The 22,875-nt window shown below is 33.0% G+C and overlaps 1 protein-coding gene across 2 annotated transcripts in view; it reads left to right on the plus strand.

Moving 5' to 3' along the window:
- LOC125065571 overlaps positions 1-22,875 on the plus strand; it is a 38,871-nt gene that overhangs the window by 10,456 nt on the left and 5,540 nt on the right. Inside the window, exons 1-4 of one of the 2 annotated variants that reach the window (XM_047673254.1) lie at positions 6,896-7,206; positions 18,659-20,326; positions 20,672-20,905; positions 22,312-22,594. In XM_047673254.1, coding sequence (XP_047529210.1) covers positions 18,761-20,326; positions 20,672-20,905; positions 22,312-22,594 — 2,083 coding nt within the window. In that variant the 5' untranslated portion in view covers positions 6,896-7,206; positions 18,659-18,760. Of the gene's footprint in view, positions 1-6,895; positions 7,207-18,658; positions 20,327-20,671; positions 20,906-22,311; positions 22,595-22,875 lie in introns of those variants that run through there. The other variant, XM_047673253.1, reaches the window with a different exon arrangement.

Consider the following 22,875-nt stretch of genomic DNA (forward strand, 5'->3'; position numbering starts at 1 on the left):
CATTGTCCCATATCAAAAATGAGCAATCTTTTTTTGAAATAACTATTCAATGTACAGAAATTCACTCTTGTTGTATGAGGTATAAGTATTTTTATAATGTCTCTCGATAACAATGTAAAAAAGGGTATAAATTTTTTTTAAATTTAAAGGTTGTCAAATACTAGCCTTGGTCCATAAATATTCTGAACTTATACGTTTATTGGAAACGAGGAACGATCTGGAACAGTCATCAATTAAGGTCAAGTTATTTTAAACTTGTTCAGAATGCTAGTTCATTGTCGCAACAGAGTTTAACAAAACGTACGACGAGTTAAACTAAACGTATATTTTCAATTTGCTTAAGTGCTCTCCTTTGGTAATGAGTGTGACGTACGTTATTGTTGTTCGTACATCGTGCATGAAATTAATGTACTAGATGAGTTATGTCACGATATTTATCTGACAAATTATTTTCACTTATTTAAGCTTTAAGTCTTGGTAATTTGTCAATACATAACAACAAATTCAGCGCCGAATTGAACTAAAGTCATTACCGCCTGCAATTAAAAGTTTTTATAACATATTCCCATTGCATACTTTGTTATAGGGTTAAAAACAAAGAATAAACTCAGTTATACGATGCCATTAAAAGTAAATTTTCTCAATAACTGAACTAGTTAAAACGATAAGTAAATTCAGTCGACGGCTCTGGTGAAAGCTATCGTTAACTTATAATCAGTGAAGTTTAAAAAGTTGTGGAATCGATAACGTGCTGACTACTTCTCTATCATGCGATAACGATGGGGAACGGCGAAGAAAAAATAGCTTTGGCGATGGCATATCGTACGTAAGTGTGGTGGAAACAAAATTAATTTTACATTATTCGTAAATTTACACGTTGGAACGAAGCCAATGTCAGGAGTCTTTTACATGACAGTCATATCATCGTCTGTAAGTTGAGGTGAATATTTATAACAGATATTCACGTGTTTATTTTCCATCTTCGATTAGGATCTCTTGTATGACACGAAATGAAAACAATATTGGTGTTTGACATGTCATGAAACTTCAAGCGTATGAAACCTTTGCTTTGAATTAAAAGACTTTTAAATTATTTTACGGTTCATTCAAATCTTTATTGATTGCAGAAATTAGTACTTTAAAAATGACAAAATGGTTAAGATAAAACTTACAAATAATTGCAAATAATACTTGTGAAATAAACGATATAGAAAATTTTAACAAAAAGGAAACTATATACCCACGTATTTCGGAGATTCATAATTTCTTGATTAGTTAATAGATTGAAAAAGGCGGAAGGGCTAGTGCCCGATAAACATTAATATTAGATATATATGCAATACATTGTGATATCTTAAGATTTATTATCTACACACGTCAATGCAATTGTGGCGATATCGTATCGCTTTCATTGTTTTTATTATGAAGTAGTCTTTCCCATTAAAAATATAATATTGCTATAAGTAAGTCCAAATCCATATTCAAAACATGCAATCCCAATTCCATATAAATAAAAGCAAACACTTTTTAATGTAATAAAATTAATCTATACCAGTATTATAAATTCGAAAGAAACTCTGGCTTGCCAGTCTGTTTGTCAGTCTGTCAATCCATCCGAACATGTGAAACGAATTTGATGAAATTTGGTATGAAGCAATCTTGAACTCCGAGGAAGGTATTACTTTACTTTTCTATCTCTAACACTTGACAAACAATACCTAAAAGGCGAGCAAAGCCGCGGGCGACAGCTTATTATTAATAAAAGTGGTTCAACGGCTGAAAATAACTTGTATACCTCTTAGCAAACCGCGGAACCGTACTAAAATAACAAATATATTAAATTTGTTAACTTTAAACTGGATTATTTTGTGTTCGACTTTTTTTATTAAAATACATGTGAAATTACGTGCTCGCAAAAATATGTAGTGCATTCATCCTTAGTCAAGTGCAGGTTGTAATATTAGGTAAACGCGGTCAATGCAAACGAATGAAATATTTAGTTATCGAAGATTTTGAAGTTTGCGTATGGTTTACGGGATTAATATAAAAAACATTGGTATACTTTTATAAAGACATTGATCAATAAATTCGTGTACAAAGTTGTATTAAATTAAATAAGATGATACGCTTAAATGAGTCTAGGGTGCTTCTGTTTTGATAAATTTCATGAAAGAGTTCATTGCACTGTCTGGCAAACATTAAGTATATATTTAAATTAGCAATGTTAATATTTTCATTACGTGTTTTTATTGCTTTATAAAAATTCTATGTTTTTCAGATTCAAGCATTGTTGGAACAATGTATAATTAGGTGGTTTTTATCTACTATTATGTTATTCGTATGTTTGTTTTTTTGATGTGTGATAGGCGTTAATCCTGTGTTAAAAAAATTGACCATTCTGCGAAGGTGCGTAACTTTAATTTTACTTTAATTTTCCAAGAAATGGTTTTGGTTAATTTTTTATTTGATGTTTAGTTTAGTTGGTAGTGCTTCTGTAACCGCTTTAGGTAACTTAATATTATCTTCATAAAACCACATCGCATCGCTGTCGTATGACGTTTTTTTTTTAAAAAAATTAATGCTATTATCATTTCATCATTTTCATTGTAATGTTAAAAAATTAGGTCACGAAGTAAGTGATTGGCGTGGTATACTTTGATGAAATTGTATTTTAAAAGAAGACTTTACGGGAAGCACCGTTATTAAAATAGTAATGTGGTATAACTAGGCTAGCTAAACTGAGTCCTAACGAAGTTCTAGAGTATCGTGCAGGAAATATTACTTTGTAAATACATTTCAATAGTTTTGACATTAGCTGATTGATATTATTAACTGATATAAAAAACCGGTCAAGTGCGAGCCAGACTCTAGCATGAAGCGTTCCGTACCATTGACTAGGAAAACAACAGCAGGTACACAAATTTATTGATATCGAGCAAAAAAATTTGTGTGTGAGCCCCCTTGAATATGTATTTTTTTATTTATTATTAAATTAAATATACAAGTGAGTATTTTGAGAATATTTCAAGTGCCTACCTGTTGCTATTATTGATATCGAGCAAAAAAGGGCAAAAAAATCGCGTTTGTCGTATGGGCGCCCGCTTAAATATTTGTTTTGTTTTTATTATTTGGTTTATAGCGGCAACAGAAATACATAATTTGTGAAAATTTCAACTGTATAGCTATCGCGGTTCTTGAGACACAGTCTGGTGACAGACAGACGGACGCACAGACATCGAAGTTTAATAGGGTCCCGTTTTTACACTTTGGGTACGGAACCCTAAAAAGGACGAGATTGTCAATTCGATCTTATTTCTTTGTTTGTTCCTTTTCAATCAGCGAAGCTGATTGATTCTCAATTGATTCCACCCGTAAGGTAAGAGAGTGGAAAATTAGGAGATTCGTCACTCGTCGTGTATAAATAACTCTATCTTTTTATTGGAAGTTTATTTTCATGATTGTATTGCAAAACAAGTAGTTTACACTTTACCTTGGCAACTATTTACTAATACAGATAAATGAAATAATATATTTTCCTAATGAAAAATTACACACTTAAAGACCTTGACCTTTTCCGAGTGACTTCCCATGCCGTTACGTAAATGCCACTTAAAAGACCCCTCCAGCGATATTCTACCATACATTGGAACTAAAAGAGCCAAGGTTAAGTTCGTTAATGAACTACTTAGGAAAAAATGTTTCTTGGTAGGGCATAATTTGAAGGCTGTTCGAATTTTTTGAATAATATTTCTATTATTCCAAAATAACATGTGTTTAAATAAAAATATACCAGGGAGTTTGTTTCCCTTAATAACCCTAAAGCATCATGACTTCGTGATGCTGAGTTTCAAAAATTTAAGACCAATCACACTTTTAATAATATTCCTTATTAAAAATAAGTTAGAACGTATGGAATCATATTTGAAGTATATATAAGTGTACAATTTAAACTTGCATTCATTTTTTATCCGTGTAAACAATTTTGGCATTATCTTGAACTACATACTTTACTATTGTTGTGTACATATACATACATAATACATTCAACATTTGTTATTTCAGTGAGTTTAACGTATTTGAACACTTTCTATAAAGTTAGATGATTACCCTTAAACCAAAAATGTTTATAAAACTAATTCAAATTTATTGTAGTCACGTCGTCTGTTAACGTCGAGTGAGAATTGGAACCAAAATCACGTACGGCGTTTTAGTATAAACTTGAATTTTCTTTATAATTTAATAGCCATTTATGTAGAAAGAGCTTTTATTATTGGTAGTCAATATAATTGAAGAATTAGTTGCTTACGGATAAAGATTTCGAGCTGTAGGCGTATTCTGTAACAAGTAACTCGAATCTCACCGCAGAACATGAACGTGTAATGTCAGAATGTAATATTTGATATCGAGTATAATAATTATAAAATTTATATCATACACGTATGAAAATGGCGTATCACTGTAAATCGATTGTCAACATTTAACAAGTGAGATACGATGTGAGATTCTTACAGAATCGCACTGCTGATTAGAACAGACAATGCATTTGTTTTAAGATTGTCTTACCTCGACGATTAGGTGAAGCAAGATCGCTATTAAACATCTAGGTTACAGTCAGCGTCTTATATAAAGTATGTATATGACGCTGCTTGTACTAAATATGACTAATAAAATTAGAGCAATTCGGAGAGAGTCTGTAAAGTATTATTCAAGTGAGTGTTTTTATTATAGCTATTATAGAAGAGCTATTTATTTTGATAAGAAAAAATAAATAAACCGACTCCATAAATAGCACAAAGTGCGCTGATAAAACCGAATTGGGGTTTTTATTAAAAGGTATTGTATGTACTTCAAAACACAGAATAGTAATATATTAAACTTCTTAAATATAAGTATTTTGAATAAAATTTACTTTGACTCTGCTCGAGTCTCTGGCACTGAATTTAAATAATAATAGTACTGACTATAGTAGTAATAGACTTTAGTAGTAATAGGTTAATTTTTAATTACCGCCTTCATGGTTTTTTCTGTTTGACCTAAAGTTTGACTGGCAGAGAATGCCTTCAGGCATTAAGTACGCCTTTTGTCCCATTAACTTTATGGTGGTCAATAAAGCATTTAAAATAAAAAAAAAAAATAGGTACAGAAAATAAAAATTCTTATAAAATTAAGGTATTCAAAATTAATAAGGTTAAATAAGTTTCATGCATATTAAATTTTATGTAAAGTGTGATGTAAGCTTAATATAATAAAGGCACGTTCATCCAAATATCCAGTCTTTTATCATATATACGTAATTCTCTAACCGCGTCTGTAATGTATTTCCTTTTTTTGAAGTCGGTTAAATAATCAAAAGTTATTCGCTCGGTCCGAAATCAGGGATATGTTGCGATAACCTTTGCCTTAAAGTCTATTTAACCGCTGACGTTTAGTGTCCGCTTGATAATAGACTAATGATAATTTGAGTTTAAAAAGTATTTTAAACTTAATAGCACCAGAGTATATATATTTTCAAACATTCTAACAAAATCTAAGCAAACGTAATGTCAAGTCAAATTCTTTGTTTAATAATATGTAATCTACAGCTTCGGAAATAAATACGTCAGACCTGACAAGAATCGGTGGAAGATCATGTATTACGAAGTGGTACGTAAAATAATATTTTTATTTTTAATGTCTTTCAGGCGATCGTCTCATCGCCAAGGTGTGCCATCATCTGAATAGCCATTGGTTTCGTAATTTCTTACGAACGTTCCTTAACGATCCTTTTTGCCTCGATTTCTTGTAATGACAGTATTGTTACAATTATACTTGGTGGTAGAGCTTTGTGGAAGAAAATTTCTTAAGGCGCTACCTTGTGGCCCATTTGCTCGTTCGTAAAAGCAAACCTGTGCTTATGTATGCACGTTGTTTCTACCTAAATCCTTTAACAAATCAACTCAGATATTGATTTCGCTTGCCAGCATTTGATTAAGTTAAGCTTAGCATAGAACTGTGCATTTACGAAAACTTCTGTTCTGAGGGATACATTAACAACCATATAATAATAATTCTGTAAACAAATAGAAATATTAAAATCTGAATACAAATCCGTAAGGTCTTTGGTTATAATAAAAGATAGAATCTGCTGTAACCTTTCTAGCGGACTATTCAACGGACCGTAAACTTTAGACAAAAGAGACTATATTCAATTCATTAATATAAATGAGTAGTATATTTTTCCCCATTAAACTGATGTAGATTAAACATAAACGATAACCCGATGAATGAACATGTTAAAGTACCATTATTAAAAAAACCGTTTACAATTGTTTTGATAAATTTTTGCGACGTATTTATTGGAGACTACTTCCTTAAATAATTGATTTTATTAACAAAGTATGATAAAATGTTATCTTCGTTAGTGACATTTATCATCAGAATGTGTGCCGGTTACGGACCTCTGTCGTGTAATGTCGTCCATTCGAGATATCTTTATTTAAAGACAATTATATAAACGATTAATCACAGCGAATTAATATTATCAAGTATTACTATTTCTAGAACATTCGCACGAGTTAGTTCCACTATAACCAGCCGCTTCTGCAACTTTGTTGTTTCCTCAGGGTTGGGTTAAGTGTTTAAAGAACGATATTTTTTTACGAAACTATTATGAATTTAATCTTGTTATTACGGTTTTATAACTACTTGCATAATTTAAACAAAAAATGTGTTCATCAATCGCGTCATGTATGTATTAGCCGCCGCTGTCATCTCACCAGTTCGCCATTCAATCATAAATACGTAATTTAGTGTCGTATTGACCGAGGACGACTCAATAGATAATCTTTTATCTGACTATTAAATAATGAGGCGACGGGACCGCGCGCGCCGGTCACTTTACTCAGTGTGTCCACGACCGTGTACTTTACAATATCACTTGTAACGACATCGATTACATTTTGGACATCTTTAACCTCCAGCTGCACATAGTTTATTGCAACGTACCGTCTCGTTTCAATCATCGAAGCTTTTACTTTATTATTATTGATGATTTTTTTACGGTATTAAAAAGTTTTTTAAGTGTTGTTTATAGCAACGGATATAAGGTGTTTCTATATATAGTGACCGTTATTAGTTTTGGGAATGCGGTGGTATTCACTGAACACATTGTGTTTTGGCAAGTCGGCGATCATCAGTAACTCTGCCAACATGACGCTACAAATAAAGGTGATACTGTTTTTGTTTACAACCTTATTTAATCGTTTTAAATTGTCACTAAACTTCTCTTAAGCTTGAAGTTAATGTAAATAATTATAATTACTATATGCATGGACTATATATATATGTGTGTGTCATATTTATGAGCTGAGATGGTTCACGGTTATAGAACACGGGTGAATTTTAGCGGATGATCGCGGTATTAATTATTGTTTATAATTTATCACATCACGGCGGTAAAAGTAAAGCATGGGTCGGATAAAATTCAGCCACATGTGAATTCAACCCGTACTGGTAACTGGTAACGTGATGGAATTATATCTAACCCTTGCAAAGCTGTAGGATAAAAACAAGCTGTTACTTTAATTTTATAACGTATTGAGAATGGGCTAAATTTTAAATGTGTCGTTTTTTATATTTCAATTGCTTATACGACTATGTCGTTGAAACGGTATCCTCGTGTTATGTTACTTTTAACAATTGTTCAAATAGTGTACAATTTGGAGGTTAACTTTCGTTTTAAGTGTACTGTTCTGGTTATAAAGATTTAGCTCAGATGCAAATGTATAACAATGTCATATATATTATGGATATTATTAAAAATATATGTATATTTACTCTTAAGCTCGTGCATCCCCGTGCACTTGAAAGAAGTGACACACTATACATTCAAAATTTACTTTAAAACAAGTTTGACTTTTAAAATTTTACCATCCTTGCACTCAAAAGAAGTTTCACTTTAAATATAAAATAATATTCGTATATTCGTAAAAAGTTTTCATTATTTTATGTTGTAGTAAAGTTTAACCAGTATGGAATAAATCAATTCATATAATTAATATATATATAATACTAGTGCACGGGAAGTAGCACGGGTGCAATTTCTTAATAAAAAAAATGACAAGAAATAATTATAATGTATGTGTTAAAAAAAATTCTGGTAGTAAACTACATGATGTAGTTTACTACCAGATTTTTTTTTAATAATTGGATCACTAGTTCCAAATATGACTCACTAGACCAACAGCTTACAGTTTATAACTGTTATTATTGGTTGATTAGTTAAACAATGCTCTGTCTTCTTCTTTTGAATGACCAATCAATAATGCCAGAAAGAGAAAGATAAGTGTTTAACTAAATACCCGCTAAACAACGTTTATAAAATTCTCGTAACGCTTATTGTAATTTTCTTCAATGTTTTTAATTTTTTTTTATTTTTCTAATTCTCTAACAATTTATCACTTTGAACGTAAAACGATACGGCACTGTGAACGTTTTGGAGATTAGTGACTTATTTCAACATTATGATAAAGTGTCAACGTATTCCAGATAACTTATTACTGTTATCGCCTTCGTTTGAGTCGCTTTAGAGAATTATTTACTGTTTGCTTGTTTAATATCACTATTAAGTTGTAATTCTTGGTTTTGTTTACTATTCACGTGTTTATACACGTGTGTTTGTGGACTTTGTGTCGGGATGATGCGTTTCTATATGATGTTCAGCTTCCTAATTTATGATTATTTAGTGATAATGAACGAGCGACGTAACCTCGGTTTATCAAAGCGGAAATTCGTTTTCATTAATTTTACGTTTGATAAATCGATGGAATGCTTAATACCTCAGGGAAATCAAATGTAACTTACTATAAAACAAAGATTAATTGCAGAAGTTTGTTCCAAAATATGACTTATTTTCATGGCACTTAAAGCTATATATTTTTTTCAAATAATGGTGTTGATATAGAAAGGTAGTCCATTAGCATTAGCATTAGCATTTTAAGCACCTGCATGTGTCTAATTTCAACGAAATTTTGCCACATGTGTATTCCACCAATTCGCATTGGAGCAGCGTTGTGGAATATGCTCCAAAACATCTCCTCAAAGGGAGAGGAGGCCTTTAGCCCAGCAGTGGGAAAATTTACAGGCTGCTAATGAAAGGTAGTCCACTATTGTTAAATTCGTTTTCTACTTAAATTCGACTTGAAAGTTGTTTTGAGTTATATTATATAACTACTTCTGGTAATCACATTGTTTCGGTAGTTCTTGTTTATGGCGATAGTCTTAGTTTAATGGATATCCTTATATTTTTCATTCTTACAAAGAATATTTTTTAGCTTTGCCTCGCAATGTAATCGAGTGTTTATTTAACACAATCTTATGATTGCTGACAATGTAACCACTCCGAAATCCTCCCAAAAACAGTCTACGTAACCCTGCTGCGTCACAGTTCCGCAGTTGATGGCAATTTGCCAAATGTGTTGTAACACCTTTACCGGAAAAAACACCTTATTACTACACCAGTAAAGTTTATTTCTTTTAAAATTTCCAAGCCATATCACTTGTTAAAGCTTAAACTCCTTGTAATACGGTTCATTTCGTTTTGTTAAGTCATAAGGCTGACGTTTCGCCGCCTCTTTTATGTTTTTTATAGGAAATATCTTTGAGAAAATGCATTTGGCATTAGTGGCAGTATATCTATTTGAAGGCAATTGTGCGTAGATTCATTCGAAATTTATGCAGTTGCTTCAAAGCACTTTTACAGAGAACTTAGCTTTTATAGATAATTGATGATGAGTAATTGTGTTATTTTCCTTTGGGTAGTTTTGCAGACATCCGGGTATGTAATGTAATTACTTGGTTATTCTATCAATGAACAGCTAAAGCTTTGTGATGGAGGGTCAAGTGGAGCACTTACCATCAGGTGGCCCATTTTCTCGTTTACCTATCTAAAATAAAACGAAAATGTTCTGAGGATAATAAAGGTACTAGCTTACATCATGAAAAATATTTCTGCAAATACTTACCAGGCAAAATAGAATCACTAATTCAATCCACTGGTCATTGGTGATTATTGGATATGATTGGTGCAATTCAATAACAAATACTTGGATGTCTTCCTGTTATTGAGACCTCGTCTCTCAAATCAACAAGTTAACGCGACGTAACGAGGTGTTGTTATGGCATAAATGGATAATGGCAATAGAGACAATGTATGCGACACGCGCCTAGCGCCAGTTTGTCACGGTGACAAATATTGCCCGCTCGGAATGTATAGCTGGAGGAACATTTTATCTTAATTGTAACTGAAATTATAAATCTGATCCTTTTACGTCTTAACTATTAAGTAGTTCTGATCATAATGAGTCTCTGTCTGGGTTACAGAATAGGACCTTGCACTTGCTCTCTCTCTCTCTCTCTCTGGCACTTGAGATCGAAGCAACTAGCGGAAACTAGTTTAAATATGAGATATTATTGGAGGCGTGAAATCAATTTCAATATCTTTAATTATAATTATAGATTATTATAATTATTCTTTTTAAGTTTCAGTGTTGATTTTATTGATGTAACGTGGACTGAATGTTGCTTATCTTATCTGCTTTAATTACTGCCATTTAGTTCATACAGAAAAAAAAAACTTTACATATATTCAAACATCTACATATATAAAAGCGAAATACTGATTAATCAAGAAATCTCAGAAATTAACACCTACTAACTTGAATTTTGGCAGGTAAGTTCCTTATAGTGTGTAGGTATTCGCTAAAAACGATTAACTCCATCAACTCTACCCCTAAGGGGAATAAAACGGGATTATAAATTTTGCGGGGGTAAAGCCGCAGGTTCAATTAGTATTATTTATAATCGTATAGGGTAATACTAGAGTCCCATACTTACAATAAATTGAAAGATTTTTTTTTAATCCACCCGGAACTAATATTTATCTAATTAGCGATTATATTTTTAATCACGTTGCCGACTTGTCGAGTATTTCTCGATAAATATAAGTGGTTCCGGATTAGATAATAATAAAAATAAACCTTAAGTGTTCATTGGTTAGAATGATTTTTGATTCAAATAAATTTTTTTGAAATCACATATATTTAGTTGGTTTTTCATTCATTAGTAAATAAATTGAGCATCCAGAAGAGAAATAACATAAATAAACCACCAAATCATAAATACTGAAGTAAGCTACTTACTCAGTTAAGCTTACAAACAAATCCAAATAAAACACAAAGAACGCTTCCAACAAAATACAAGTCGCGCCAATATCGACCTTAACGTCCTAGCTCAAAAAGCAAAACTAATGGCGGCTTAATACAGTTTAGCGCGTTTTTTTTTTAAATTAGTAGTATGAATAAAGAAATATCCTAAATGTATTATAAATTCCGAATAGCTTACCAATAAATATATTTAAGCAATCTAGTAGTACATTGCAACATATCTGTCACATTTGACACTATTAAAGGTTCAAATAAAATCGGTCAAATTGATGGATGGGCGGATCCATCGTAATTTAGCCGTGGTCCGTTATGACGGATGGCTCATTACGTCCGATTGCTCGGTTGATGTATACCTAATTTATCGACAAGTTAAAACTGTTTATTGTCTTGTCGCGTTTCCATTGTATAGTTTATATAATTTAAATCGACAGATTGAAACAGATACAGTAGTCAAGTATCAATTTAAAATCGAATGATTTTATTTGTTAATTGATACTAGTTAAAGAAACTAGCTAGTCATATAAAATATAGTCATTTGATTCTACAAAACAGGTGATTGTATAATAGTAGTCACTTTGGGTCTTAGGTAATTAAACACGTATTTTGAAGTTTATTCATCTTATGAAATCTACGAGGAACAACACCAAATGCCATTTTTTGTTATATTTTCTACAATTTCTTAATTTTTTTTTGTTTTACTTTTAATTCATAATATGTTTGCTTTACGTATTTATTTGTTGTCTTATTTGGCGACAGATTTAAATATTAGCAAATTTACTCAACAGGAATTATATATAGGAACAAGTCTTCGCTCGCGTTTTAAGAGTTGGTCGTATGGTGTTAGACACCTAGACATACAAAATCTCATCCTAATACGGCCTTCAAGCTTGCTTCAGTGGTTTGGTCGTGACATACAATTACTTTCGCATTGATAATATTAGTATAGATTAGTAGCGATGTGTAAGAAATAGTACCAATACAAAATATAAACAAACGAAACGTGGATTTATTCGTTTAGTTAAAGAAATATAGTTTGACAAAATGAACATCACTCAAATTGGTGCGAAAGTCTCGACGACGGGTTTCAGTGATATGTCACGATCAAGATATATAAGCATCCCAGTTTATAAAACAGATATTTCGACTGAAATTTTGGCGAAGGGTAATTTTACGATGTTTCATTCCAAATACAGTAACAATTTACAAAAACTAATAATATTTGTCCGCTTGTATTTGTTATATTTAATGTAGGTAGAAATACGTTAACTGTTTATATCGAATAATGGTGATGAATCTGATAATGAGAAGCGGTAAAATCAGTTTTGATGTGACGCGTGGGGCAACTTGGGGAGAACGATTCGTATGCCGTGAGGCCATACGGCATGGTCCTTTCGTATGACGTCATACTTCATCACCGCCCCCTACTTTCTTGTGAGTGCGCAACGTATACAATATTATAATAAATATTTTGTTGCTTTACATTATTAGAAAGAAATTTGTACTCTTGTTATTCATTTTATTTATTAGTTTTCTCTAATAACTAATTTTAATTTCGATATTTCGCATCTGCAAGGCGTCCCGTCTGGCCCATATTGATTTTTTTTTCTTGCCTATTATTCTTTCAGCTTCGTATATAATTTTTATCATTATCTGCGTAGCATTTTTATTTCGTAATTCATCATTACAAGCTGAATTGAGTGTTTTGGGTAATGGTAACGATAAGATAAAATTTAGTCATGAATCATGATCGTAGTAGCCGCCACGATATTTTTATAAAAAGTTTTACAAATGTATATTTATAACGAGATCTCATCTTACACTAGAAACTTCGCTGTTTACCAGATTAGAAATCTTGACTTAACTGAGAGAGAGAGAGAGAGAGAGATAGGGAGATGACAAAGATGGTCCATTGTTCGGAACACCGCGAATCTTTGTGTTGTAGAGGAAAACATCGTAAATTAACTTGCACGTGTTAGATGAAAATTTGTAGGCATGTATCCACATATGGAGTTCCGAACCAGGGAACAGTGGAATATTTACAGTCTGGTTCTTAATTCAAATGTCATTTTAGATCGAGCCGATGAGTATTTTTTAATATTAAATTCCATAATATGAATTTCAAGTCTATGAAACATATTGGAAACATTAAAATTAATCAAATTGAATACATTTATCACATATATTTTAACTTCACTACGTCTAACTGGCATATATTTGGCCGCCATTATGTCTACTGCAATTAAATATCGTACACAAACATTATAAATCATTGGTAGAAGACGTGAAAACTGGATTTCTGCCAGTAAATGGACGTCATTACCGTCATCTTCGCATGTTTGTCGTTCAAGAAATTGCTTATTCTGTCTAGATTTTTGGCAAATTCAACTCTGATTATGCAAATAACGCAATTTGCGCATATATGATTGCCAAAAGTGGATCCACATTTCTTAACAAATCAACATATTTTTGAGTACTATTATGTAATATAAACGCATTGCTGTTTTGTTTTCATATAAAGTATGGAATAATAATTATTTCTGGCCATTACCATCGCTGGCAGTTCTGTTCTGTAGGAAGTCACTTTGAGTTTTATTTTATGCTGAAAACCTATTTTTACCGCGGTAATACGCTTTTTGTCTGTATCTCATAGATGCTATAAATTTTATAGTCTATGTCGCATATGACTTTTTTATATTTGATGATCATGCGGTGAGTTTCGAGTTTCGTTTGTTCGCACAGAATAGCTTTACTGTTTTATCTATACATTAAAGTTCTCGCTCGTATGTTATAACTGTGTTCAATTTCATTGATAGACCGAGTTAGTTCCACGTGGTAAGCGCATTGTTATAGAACCGTTGATAATAATGTTCTACATGAGTAATCTTTTCAATAATATTTTAGGTATAAACAAGGCCTTATTAATACTAATATGTATTTATTATGATACAGTATAAAGATGATAAATCACGTGGCATTTGCTTTATTTTATTACGTATGAACTTTGCTCATATCTTTGCTTTGTCTGTGATAATTTTTAGTATTTACTTAAATTACTTCACTAAAATGTCTAGTCATTAATTATACATGTAGAAAAATAGCGGTTTACATATATATACCCATAAATGTCGCTAAGATTTGTTAAACAATACTAAGTCTTCTACTTTCGAATTTCAGAAAAAGAGAAATCATATTTAACATCGGCTATTTAGATCATTTATTTATGTATTTTCATTAAAAGCGAAACCACAGATTATTTAATAAACTGTTGAAAGGTTTGTTAAGATTATTAAGAGCTCAACATATACATGAAACTATTAAATATGAATTGTAAATGTCAATACTGTTCAGAAATATTGGACATGTCAAAGATCCTTTGCGGGCTCGAATTCGACGTCTTTCTTTCGTAAATATTTGATTACGTGATATGTCAAACACATGTGCATTTTGTATACATTGTGTTTTCTACAAAAGATTCGTCAATCGACGTGTAACTCGCCTATGCCTCATACTATTGTGTTTGATTGTCAGCTGTGACGATATTCTTGATATAATATTTTTTTTCGCTTGTCGTTGCGGATATAATTTATTCAAATTTCGAATTCGTATTCGTATTTCGGCCTCTGCGTCAACTTCGCCGACGCCCTTGGACTGGAGGTCAATAATCTATTACTGTAATATGTGTACTCAAAATTTAATATATGAAGTGACGAGGACCTATATGCTAATGTAACATCACTCGATATATTAAATGTAAGGTGAGGCCGTAGCTCGAATATACCGATGTTTTGATTCTTTTTAAGCAGGAAAAGAAGCAACGAGTATATTTATTTAAATAAAAGAAAAAATATTATTGTTTGTCTGGTTTACGTTTTTTTATCATAGTAAATTTAATCGATGGCCCCGTGTTGCCTTGGGAACTCGCGGCAAGTGAGAAAAAATAATCTTAAATAGTAATAATTTTATGACATTTTGTGTCATTTTTACGAAAGTTTCTAGGTTATTTATTTTTATAAAAAAGGATGCACTTAATAAGTGTTAATATTACAATACTAATTAATAATTACATAATAATTGCTGTAATACAAAATCTAATGTGGGTATTGAACCTATCACTGACCTCAAGATTTGCATTTTACGTGACTTAATTCGGTCACACATCCAGACAGTTATTATTTGTCTTATATGAATCTATGAAAAAAATCAATACAAAGTCATAGTTTCAACATTTTTCAAGATTCTTGTATTGTATAGAATTTAAGAGAAAAAGCGATTGTTTTTATTTATTTTTTTGTGAATGGTTTTTTCATAGCCTTGACTTTTGATCTTTGTTGGCACAAATTGCTCAAGTTTAGAAGTGGCGGAGCATGAATTGTGTTGTTAATTAAACCTAGAACACTCACGAACGTTGTATGGCAAATAAGACCTTTTTAATTAAACACTTGCTTACCTTTTTCTTTCGGAATTGAGACATGATATAAAGAGACATTGGATGATATATATTATAAAGAAAAGTTGTAGAACCAAAGAAAAAGATTTTTGTGTTTTCAATAATAGTTGCAATTAAGTGATTGGGTCAAATATTCAGAAAGAGTTTAGAAGTTAATCTTTGCGGTGTTGGGGGAGAGCCGATTATGTGCGGCTAGTATTTGGTTAATTCTTAATTATGATGATGGCGTCATGACCAATTTCGGCCATAGCGGCTAATTTTAAGGAGATCAACTACGCAGGACTTATTTTAGTCCATAAGCGTGTGCGTAAACACACACGCACACTCTGATCCCTCTCTTTCATTATTCGATGGGACGGAAAATCCGACACGACTGGAAAAGTTCAGGCGCAGCACTAACGGCTTTACGTGCTTTCCGACACTCGGGAGTAAACACAGTTCTAATCAATCGATAAACATAATATTTTTTATCAACCCCGAGTTCGACCTCGGAACTGCAGCCTTATTCCTATTATATCTAGCCACTATATAAACGAGGAAGTCAATCTAAGACTATATTGAGGTTATAGGAAAATATTATGTTTTAATGATATTAATATTGGTTTGATGACTGATCATCCGCTTTTGCCTACATTAAATAGTAAACTGCAATTAGCTAATATATTTTTCAATAGTCTAAGTCTATTGACAATTAGCCCATATTTGCCAATAGATTTACACATTTAGAATCATTTTCGGAGTAATTCAAGATATTGAATGTAGAAAGTAAAAATTGTTTAAAGCTAACAATTATTTATTTCATTCGTATAGTATATCGAATAGTATGTGGTATCTTTAGATTAATTTTACATGCTTATGCTCTAATAACTGTGTCTTTTTATCTCTTTATCTGAACGCTCGTTGAGCTCGAAAATCAGTACCAATTTATTCTGCAAAGTTGGCTTGGTTTATTGCGTTATCGAATCATTGAACAGACTCAGTTTAATGTTGTGTTTATTCACTTCATTTAGCGAATGTTTTTTGATAGATATTTGTTGCACTATTTTAAATGTCAGTGATATTCGTGTAAAATAAAAACTAAGTATAGTTATCTTCTAATATAGACAATGACATCTCCATTGTCGCTATTGGTAGACCAGTTATTCTATAATGTTGCGGGATAAAATTACGATACACAGTCGGCTTTAAAACAGCGGCTGAAGTCGACGAGTTCAATAACAAAAAAGTAGGTTGTTTGCAAAAATTAGTTCTTTATGGAAATGAAAAAATAAAACTCATATCGTAGAGCACATACCCTTCTTCAGTTTTTAGGTGTTTGCTTGATTTTCTTATGGAAAACTTGAAGTAAGCCATTGTACCCTTAATAATCCCCACCCACGGGTTAGTGAGTTATGATTTCCGGAGCATTACTGTAAAATCAAAATATACTTTATTCATGTATTATTTTACAACCACTTTTGAATCGTCATTTAACAAACTATTTCAAGTAAAGCTACCTCCGGTTCGGAATAAATCAATGATGTGCTGCCCTTAATTATGTCCTTCTTTATCACATACATTTATTATTATTTAACTAACCTTATAATTTTTTTTTTAAATAAACCTTCTTTGGTTGATAAATAACGGACAAAATATTTCGCATGAATTTGTTTGACATCTTAAGAAGGCAAATATTCCGATGCATATAAATTGATCTAAGTCATTAACAGTTGGTTTTATAAAATAACTAAAAAGACGCGTTGGACTAATATATACCAATTCTACTGATCACACAAATATTCATATTTAATATTAAATTACATATAAATTACATAATTCCGTATTTTTATTGCTACTGTAAGATAATTTAATGTACACATAAGAAAAGACACGTGCGGCCTTCAGGAAGATATATGAGTACAGTGGGTAGAGGCAGAGAGATCATTATAATTACTTTCCAAGTAATTTACTTTTTTATAAATAAAAAATCAGTTTAATGTTTTCAGCTGAATATATTTAATGAAAAAATATCTCAGTTACTGAGCTAATCCTAATTGTTACACTGAGCTTAGCTTATATTACGAATAACAGAGATCTTTGCCTACACTTCTATCCATTCAAAGAAAAAAAAATGTACATAATTGATAAATAACTCAAACAACTATATATAAACGTCTATTTATCAAAAATATTTTTTTAAAACTACGTAGTAATGTTTTTTTTTTTTATTTAAAAGTATTCCAAATTGTATTAAAATTAATAAAGATTAAATGAAAACATATCATCTTGTTAATGCATGTAATATTGCATTTACGTGATTAATAAGAAATTTGTGTTGCGTGAGCGTCTTCGCTTTTTACTACCCCTTGGGATTTCATTTACTTGGATAATAGTGTTCCGTTTACGTTGACCCATATACATGCTATCGACATGATGTTTCATTAGATTTCGCTTAGTGGTTTCCACTCGATGCGCACATTTCATTTTTATCTATAGCAGATAGATAAAATGTCGATATTATATTCGAAAGTATTTTTTTTAGTAAAAATAACGAATAAAATAATAATTAAGGAATATTAGGTAATACGAATGACACAGATACAATAATAGCACTTATGATTAAGGTACAAAGACCTTGTATCTATTCATGTGGCTTATAGTTAGCAAAAGATTGAACCCGACACGATGCGACGTCTAGCTTTGTCTGCCAATCGAAGCGGTTAAGATAGTTTAACATACATCCTTTGACCTCTTTTGTTGTTAAATGGAGTGGCACTGAAAGGCTTTCAATTAAAATGAGCCCTCTTTTTTATTAAAATAATATTTACCATTTTACTAATAAAGTGAAATACCTATTTTATATAGTTCGTTTAATATTCAGATTAGACGAGAATCATTTGCAGGTTCAGTTATGTGAAAATCCTCTATTCAAAATTAATCACACTTTTAGTGGTATCCGACCCATATTTTACTACTGTGTATTGCTGTTTTAATAAAATGATTAACTAAACTATTCGTTTTTAATTTTCAGCATGAGGTCACGACGGCGGTGTGGTGTACGCATGGAAGCCCGGCGGACTGGTGACCCCGCGCTGCACTCGTTGCGCGCGAAGTTTCGCCGTGCGCTACCGGGATGGACCGCGCACGCGTCTCGCCGCCGTCGGATCGCGCGCACCCTCGGCCGCTCCAAGGAGGATCCCGCGGAACCCTTGACTCCCCTCCCGCGGAGACCTTAAATGAACCAGAGACTCCGCGGCCCGCGCCGCGCGCGCTCCCCTCTATTCCCGAGAGCGAGCCCTTGCTCCGCGATCCGCTTAGTGTCAGTGATGTGCCGCGTAGAGCCGGTCGTCCGTTGCACGTGCAGTTCGACGCGCAATCACCGCCCGTGCCGGTGTCCCTTACCGGCTCCAGTTCCAGTTCCAGCTCTGACGATGAGGACGTTTCGATCGCTGAAGCCAGGCCCCCTGACGGCGGATGGGGTTGGGTCATTGTTTTTGCCTCGTTCATGGTTAACCTGATCGCCGATGGAATCACGTTCAGCTTCGGCGTGTTTTTCCCACATTTTTTGGAGTACTTCGGCGAAGGAAAGGGAAAAACCGCATGGATCGCCGGTATTTTTATGGCGATGCCGCTGCTCTCGGGACCTATCGCAAGTTTTCTAACAGATAGATATGGTTGCCGTCGCATGACCATATTTGGTTCAATACTAGCGTTTCTAGGTTTTGTCATTTCTGCCTTTGTGGATAACATGGAGACACTGTTTCTTACATTCGGTATCATGGCTGGATTTGGACTCAGTTTATGTTACGTGGCGGCCGTAGTTATCGTCGCTTATTATTTTGAAAAGAAACGTTCACTCGCTACCGGGATCTCCGTGTGTGGAAGTGGAATTGGCACATTTATATTTGCGCCATTGACATATATCTTATTAGATGAATATGGGTGGCGTGGAACGACATTAATACTCGCGGGATTTTTCTTAAATATGGCCGTATGTGGATTGTTATTCCGTGACTTGCCATGGACAGCTACAATGAACGAAGAAAGAGCAAAAGAAAGAAAAAGGAGAAGAGAGAGAAAACGAAACAAACGTTTCGGCTCTGTAGCGGCATCTGTGGATAGCGTTTCAGACACGAAAAGTAGTGCAGCAGGCTCGATGAAAGTAAACGATGCAGTGGATATAGAGGCAGTTACTTCATCAATAGTTCCACAATTCAGTTCTTTAGTAGACCTGCCTACATTCATGACCGGAGGCGAGGGAGTTTCGTTAGAAGTATTTGAATTAATGTCCAACAGAGGACGCGCTTATGCTCTCTTAGCACAGAATTACCCAGGTGTGATGTTACCATCGAGGAGTTTTAGTGATAGTGGGCGGTTACACGAACAGTCACCACCTAAGGCGTTGATGTCACCAGGAATCAATACTCCTGGGACTCTATCACCATCATCTTTACCGAGTGCTCAAGGATCAACCACAACAAGAGCACCTATAAACGAGAAAGCAGCTGTGTCCCTTTGGTTAAAGAGACAGGCGTCTGGGTCAACGAAGAAGCCACCAGCTTTTCTAAAAGATCTAAGGATACACAGACATTCATTAACGTATAGAGGGGCTATGCTTAATATAAATCGATATAGATTACGTGCGTCTTCCTGCCCTAATATTTTCAGAAACTCTATGACGACTATTGCCAAAGGAAAGGTAAGATGATCAAAAACATTATATTACAGATTTTAATATAGTATTAAAACATATAAACGTTGAATCCAGATATAAATAGACCGACAAGACAAAAAATTTCAGTACCTTTTTCTCCATTGTTTATTAAATGATTTCTTTTTTTTTAAATTTTGTTTTATAAATATTATTTTCAAGAAATTTGGAAATAACAGTAAACAAAAAATACATGCAAATTCATACATGTTTTCCCAAATTATCAATTATCGTTATGTTCGAATTCTTATCATGCTTTATTAGGTTGTTACAGGTGTTAAAATGTCTCTATTTTTATTTAAATTAATAATATTGAAATTTGATTCATTTCAGGTGCAATGGTATGCAGGTCTTTGGGACTTTTGGGACTTGGTTGTGGACGTTCTGGACTTTTCCCACTTCCGTAATCCTGCCTTTCTTGTGTTCGCAATGTCCAATTTTCTCCTTTACATGTGGTACGATGTACCCTACGTGTATATCGCCGACAATGGGCTGAACATGGGCTTCAATGAATCGCAGGCATCGATGTTGATATCCATCATTGGCATTGTTAATATGTTTGGAGAGGTAAGTCGATTAAAAATTTTTTTAGCAGTTTTTACTTTCTGTAAAACTACCTATCAAGTACTCTTGTGTTTATCGTAATCTAATTTATCGTAAGATCTTAAACGTGCCGTTAATACTTAAAAATATATCCAGTTTTTTGAAGACAATTCCGCTGCCTTTTTTGTTTGTAAATATTTATGCATACAAAATAATATACCAATAGCCTTAGCTTGGTAGATTTGTATTTAGTCAATTTTTATTTACGTATATTTTTTATGGCTCAATGCCATGCCGTCTCTGAAATGGTAGAACTAGTAAAGGAATATTGGAATAATCTTCCATTATTTGCCTACACATAGTAGATGTATTGTTATATAACTGAGACTGTTTTCGCGAATTAACATGTCTTAATATTCAGATTGAAAATATAAACATACAGAGTTTCTCTTCAAGGAATCTAATAAATATATAATTTGAATTAGTTTGGACAAATTCGTTTGTGGATTTTGGAAAATTGGAAGAAATGAACACATGCGGCTTTTTCGATTTAACAATTGATCTTTCGAATTGAATAATTACTTGGAAGCGAAGTTCGAAATCGCTTCGATGATAATCATCGAATATACGTTATCTAACTCCAGGGAAAATTAATGAAATATCTATAAAGTTGCGTTAACGAAAAACAAAGATGGTTTTCTGATAGCACCAACAGTGCTATCGCTTGGTGTTGATTTGACCCATTTCAATTTAAAAGTGTTGATAACGAGCACTCAAATGATATGTTTGATTTATGTAATCGCTACACGTGCCTGAGCGTCTCGCGTTGGTATTATTTAGCGTTTCCTCAATCTGAGATATGAAATCATAATGTTAACAATCTTTGTAAGTTATACTTTTAATCCAAGAATAAATAGAAACCAACGACGCTTTAAGCCACATTAACGCTAAATGATAAATGTGATAACAGTTTCTAATTGTGTGAAAACAGTGGCTGTAAATGAAAGCAATTAAATATAAAAATGGTTCATAAATATGTCCCGTCAAGGCCACGTCTTCTATTTCTGAAAATGATTTTAAGGTAATCTTACAGTTCCAGGCAGGCATGCTGGCATATTTCCTATGTTATTCTAGTACGAAATTGTAGGCACAAATAGGCATAGCAAAACAAGACAAACTTGTTCTGAATAGCTGGATAACTGATATTATTAGGATAAACTTAATATGATTCAATTATATTATATCATTCGGTCGCTCTGAAATAAAACATCAACGACATTGTTACAAGGCGATGAAACAAACACACGGCTTAATGAATAAACTATTGTAAAAGTATGTCATGTACGGACTTAATTCTTAAATTATTTATGAATTAACAACTTTTAATGTTTACATTTTTAATAGTTGCGCAATTTTTGTTTATTTTCCAGATATTCCTAGGATGGGTGGGTGACTGGGAGTGCGCGAACCCTAGCTTGGTGTACGCAGTCTGTATGATCCTGTGTGGAGTTGTTACCTTCATCATGCCACTTCTGAGCAGCTATTTCGGACTCGCCGCTGCATCTGGAGCATTTGGTGCCTTCATAGCCGCTAACTATTCCCTTACGAGCATTATTCTTGTGGAACAGATAACGCTGGAGAAGTTCACGAATGCATATGGATTGTTGCTACTTATTCAAGGTCTGGCGAACCTTGTTGGACCTCCATTGGCTGGTAAGAATGTTTCTTCTTTTTATAATTTTACGGTGACCCTTTTATATATGCCCTCCTTGTTCAATATTCATTCCAATTCATAATCTACCGGCAAACAGCAATACCTTGTATTGTTAAGTTACGGTTTGAAGGATGAAAGTGTTTATAAGGTACATAACATCCCTTACTTAGTTGCATGATGTAAGGGATGGTTAATATTTCTTACAGTTCCTATTTCTGTCAGCAGTGATGTCCACAAATTCAGGTCACCCATTTGCGCATTTTACCAATGTGCTTACTTA

Source organism: Vanessa atalanta, chromosome 8, assembly GCF_905147765.1.
Source record: "Vanessa atalanta chromosome 8, ilVanAtal1.2, whole genome shotgun sequence".
In the NCBI taxonomy this organism is placed as follows: Eukaryota; Metazoa; Arthropoda; class Insecta; order Lepidoptera; family Nymphalidae; genus Vanessa; species Vanessa atalanta.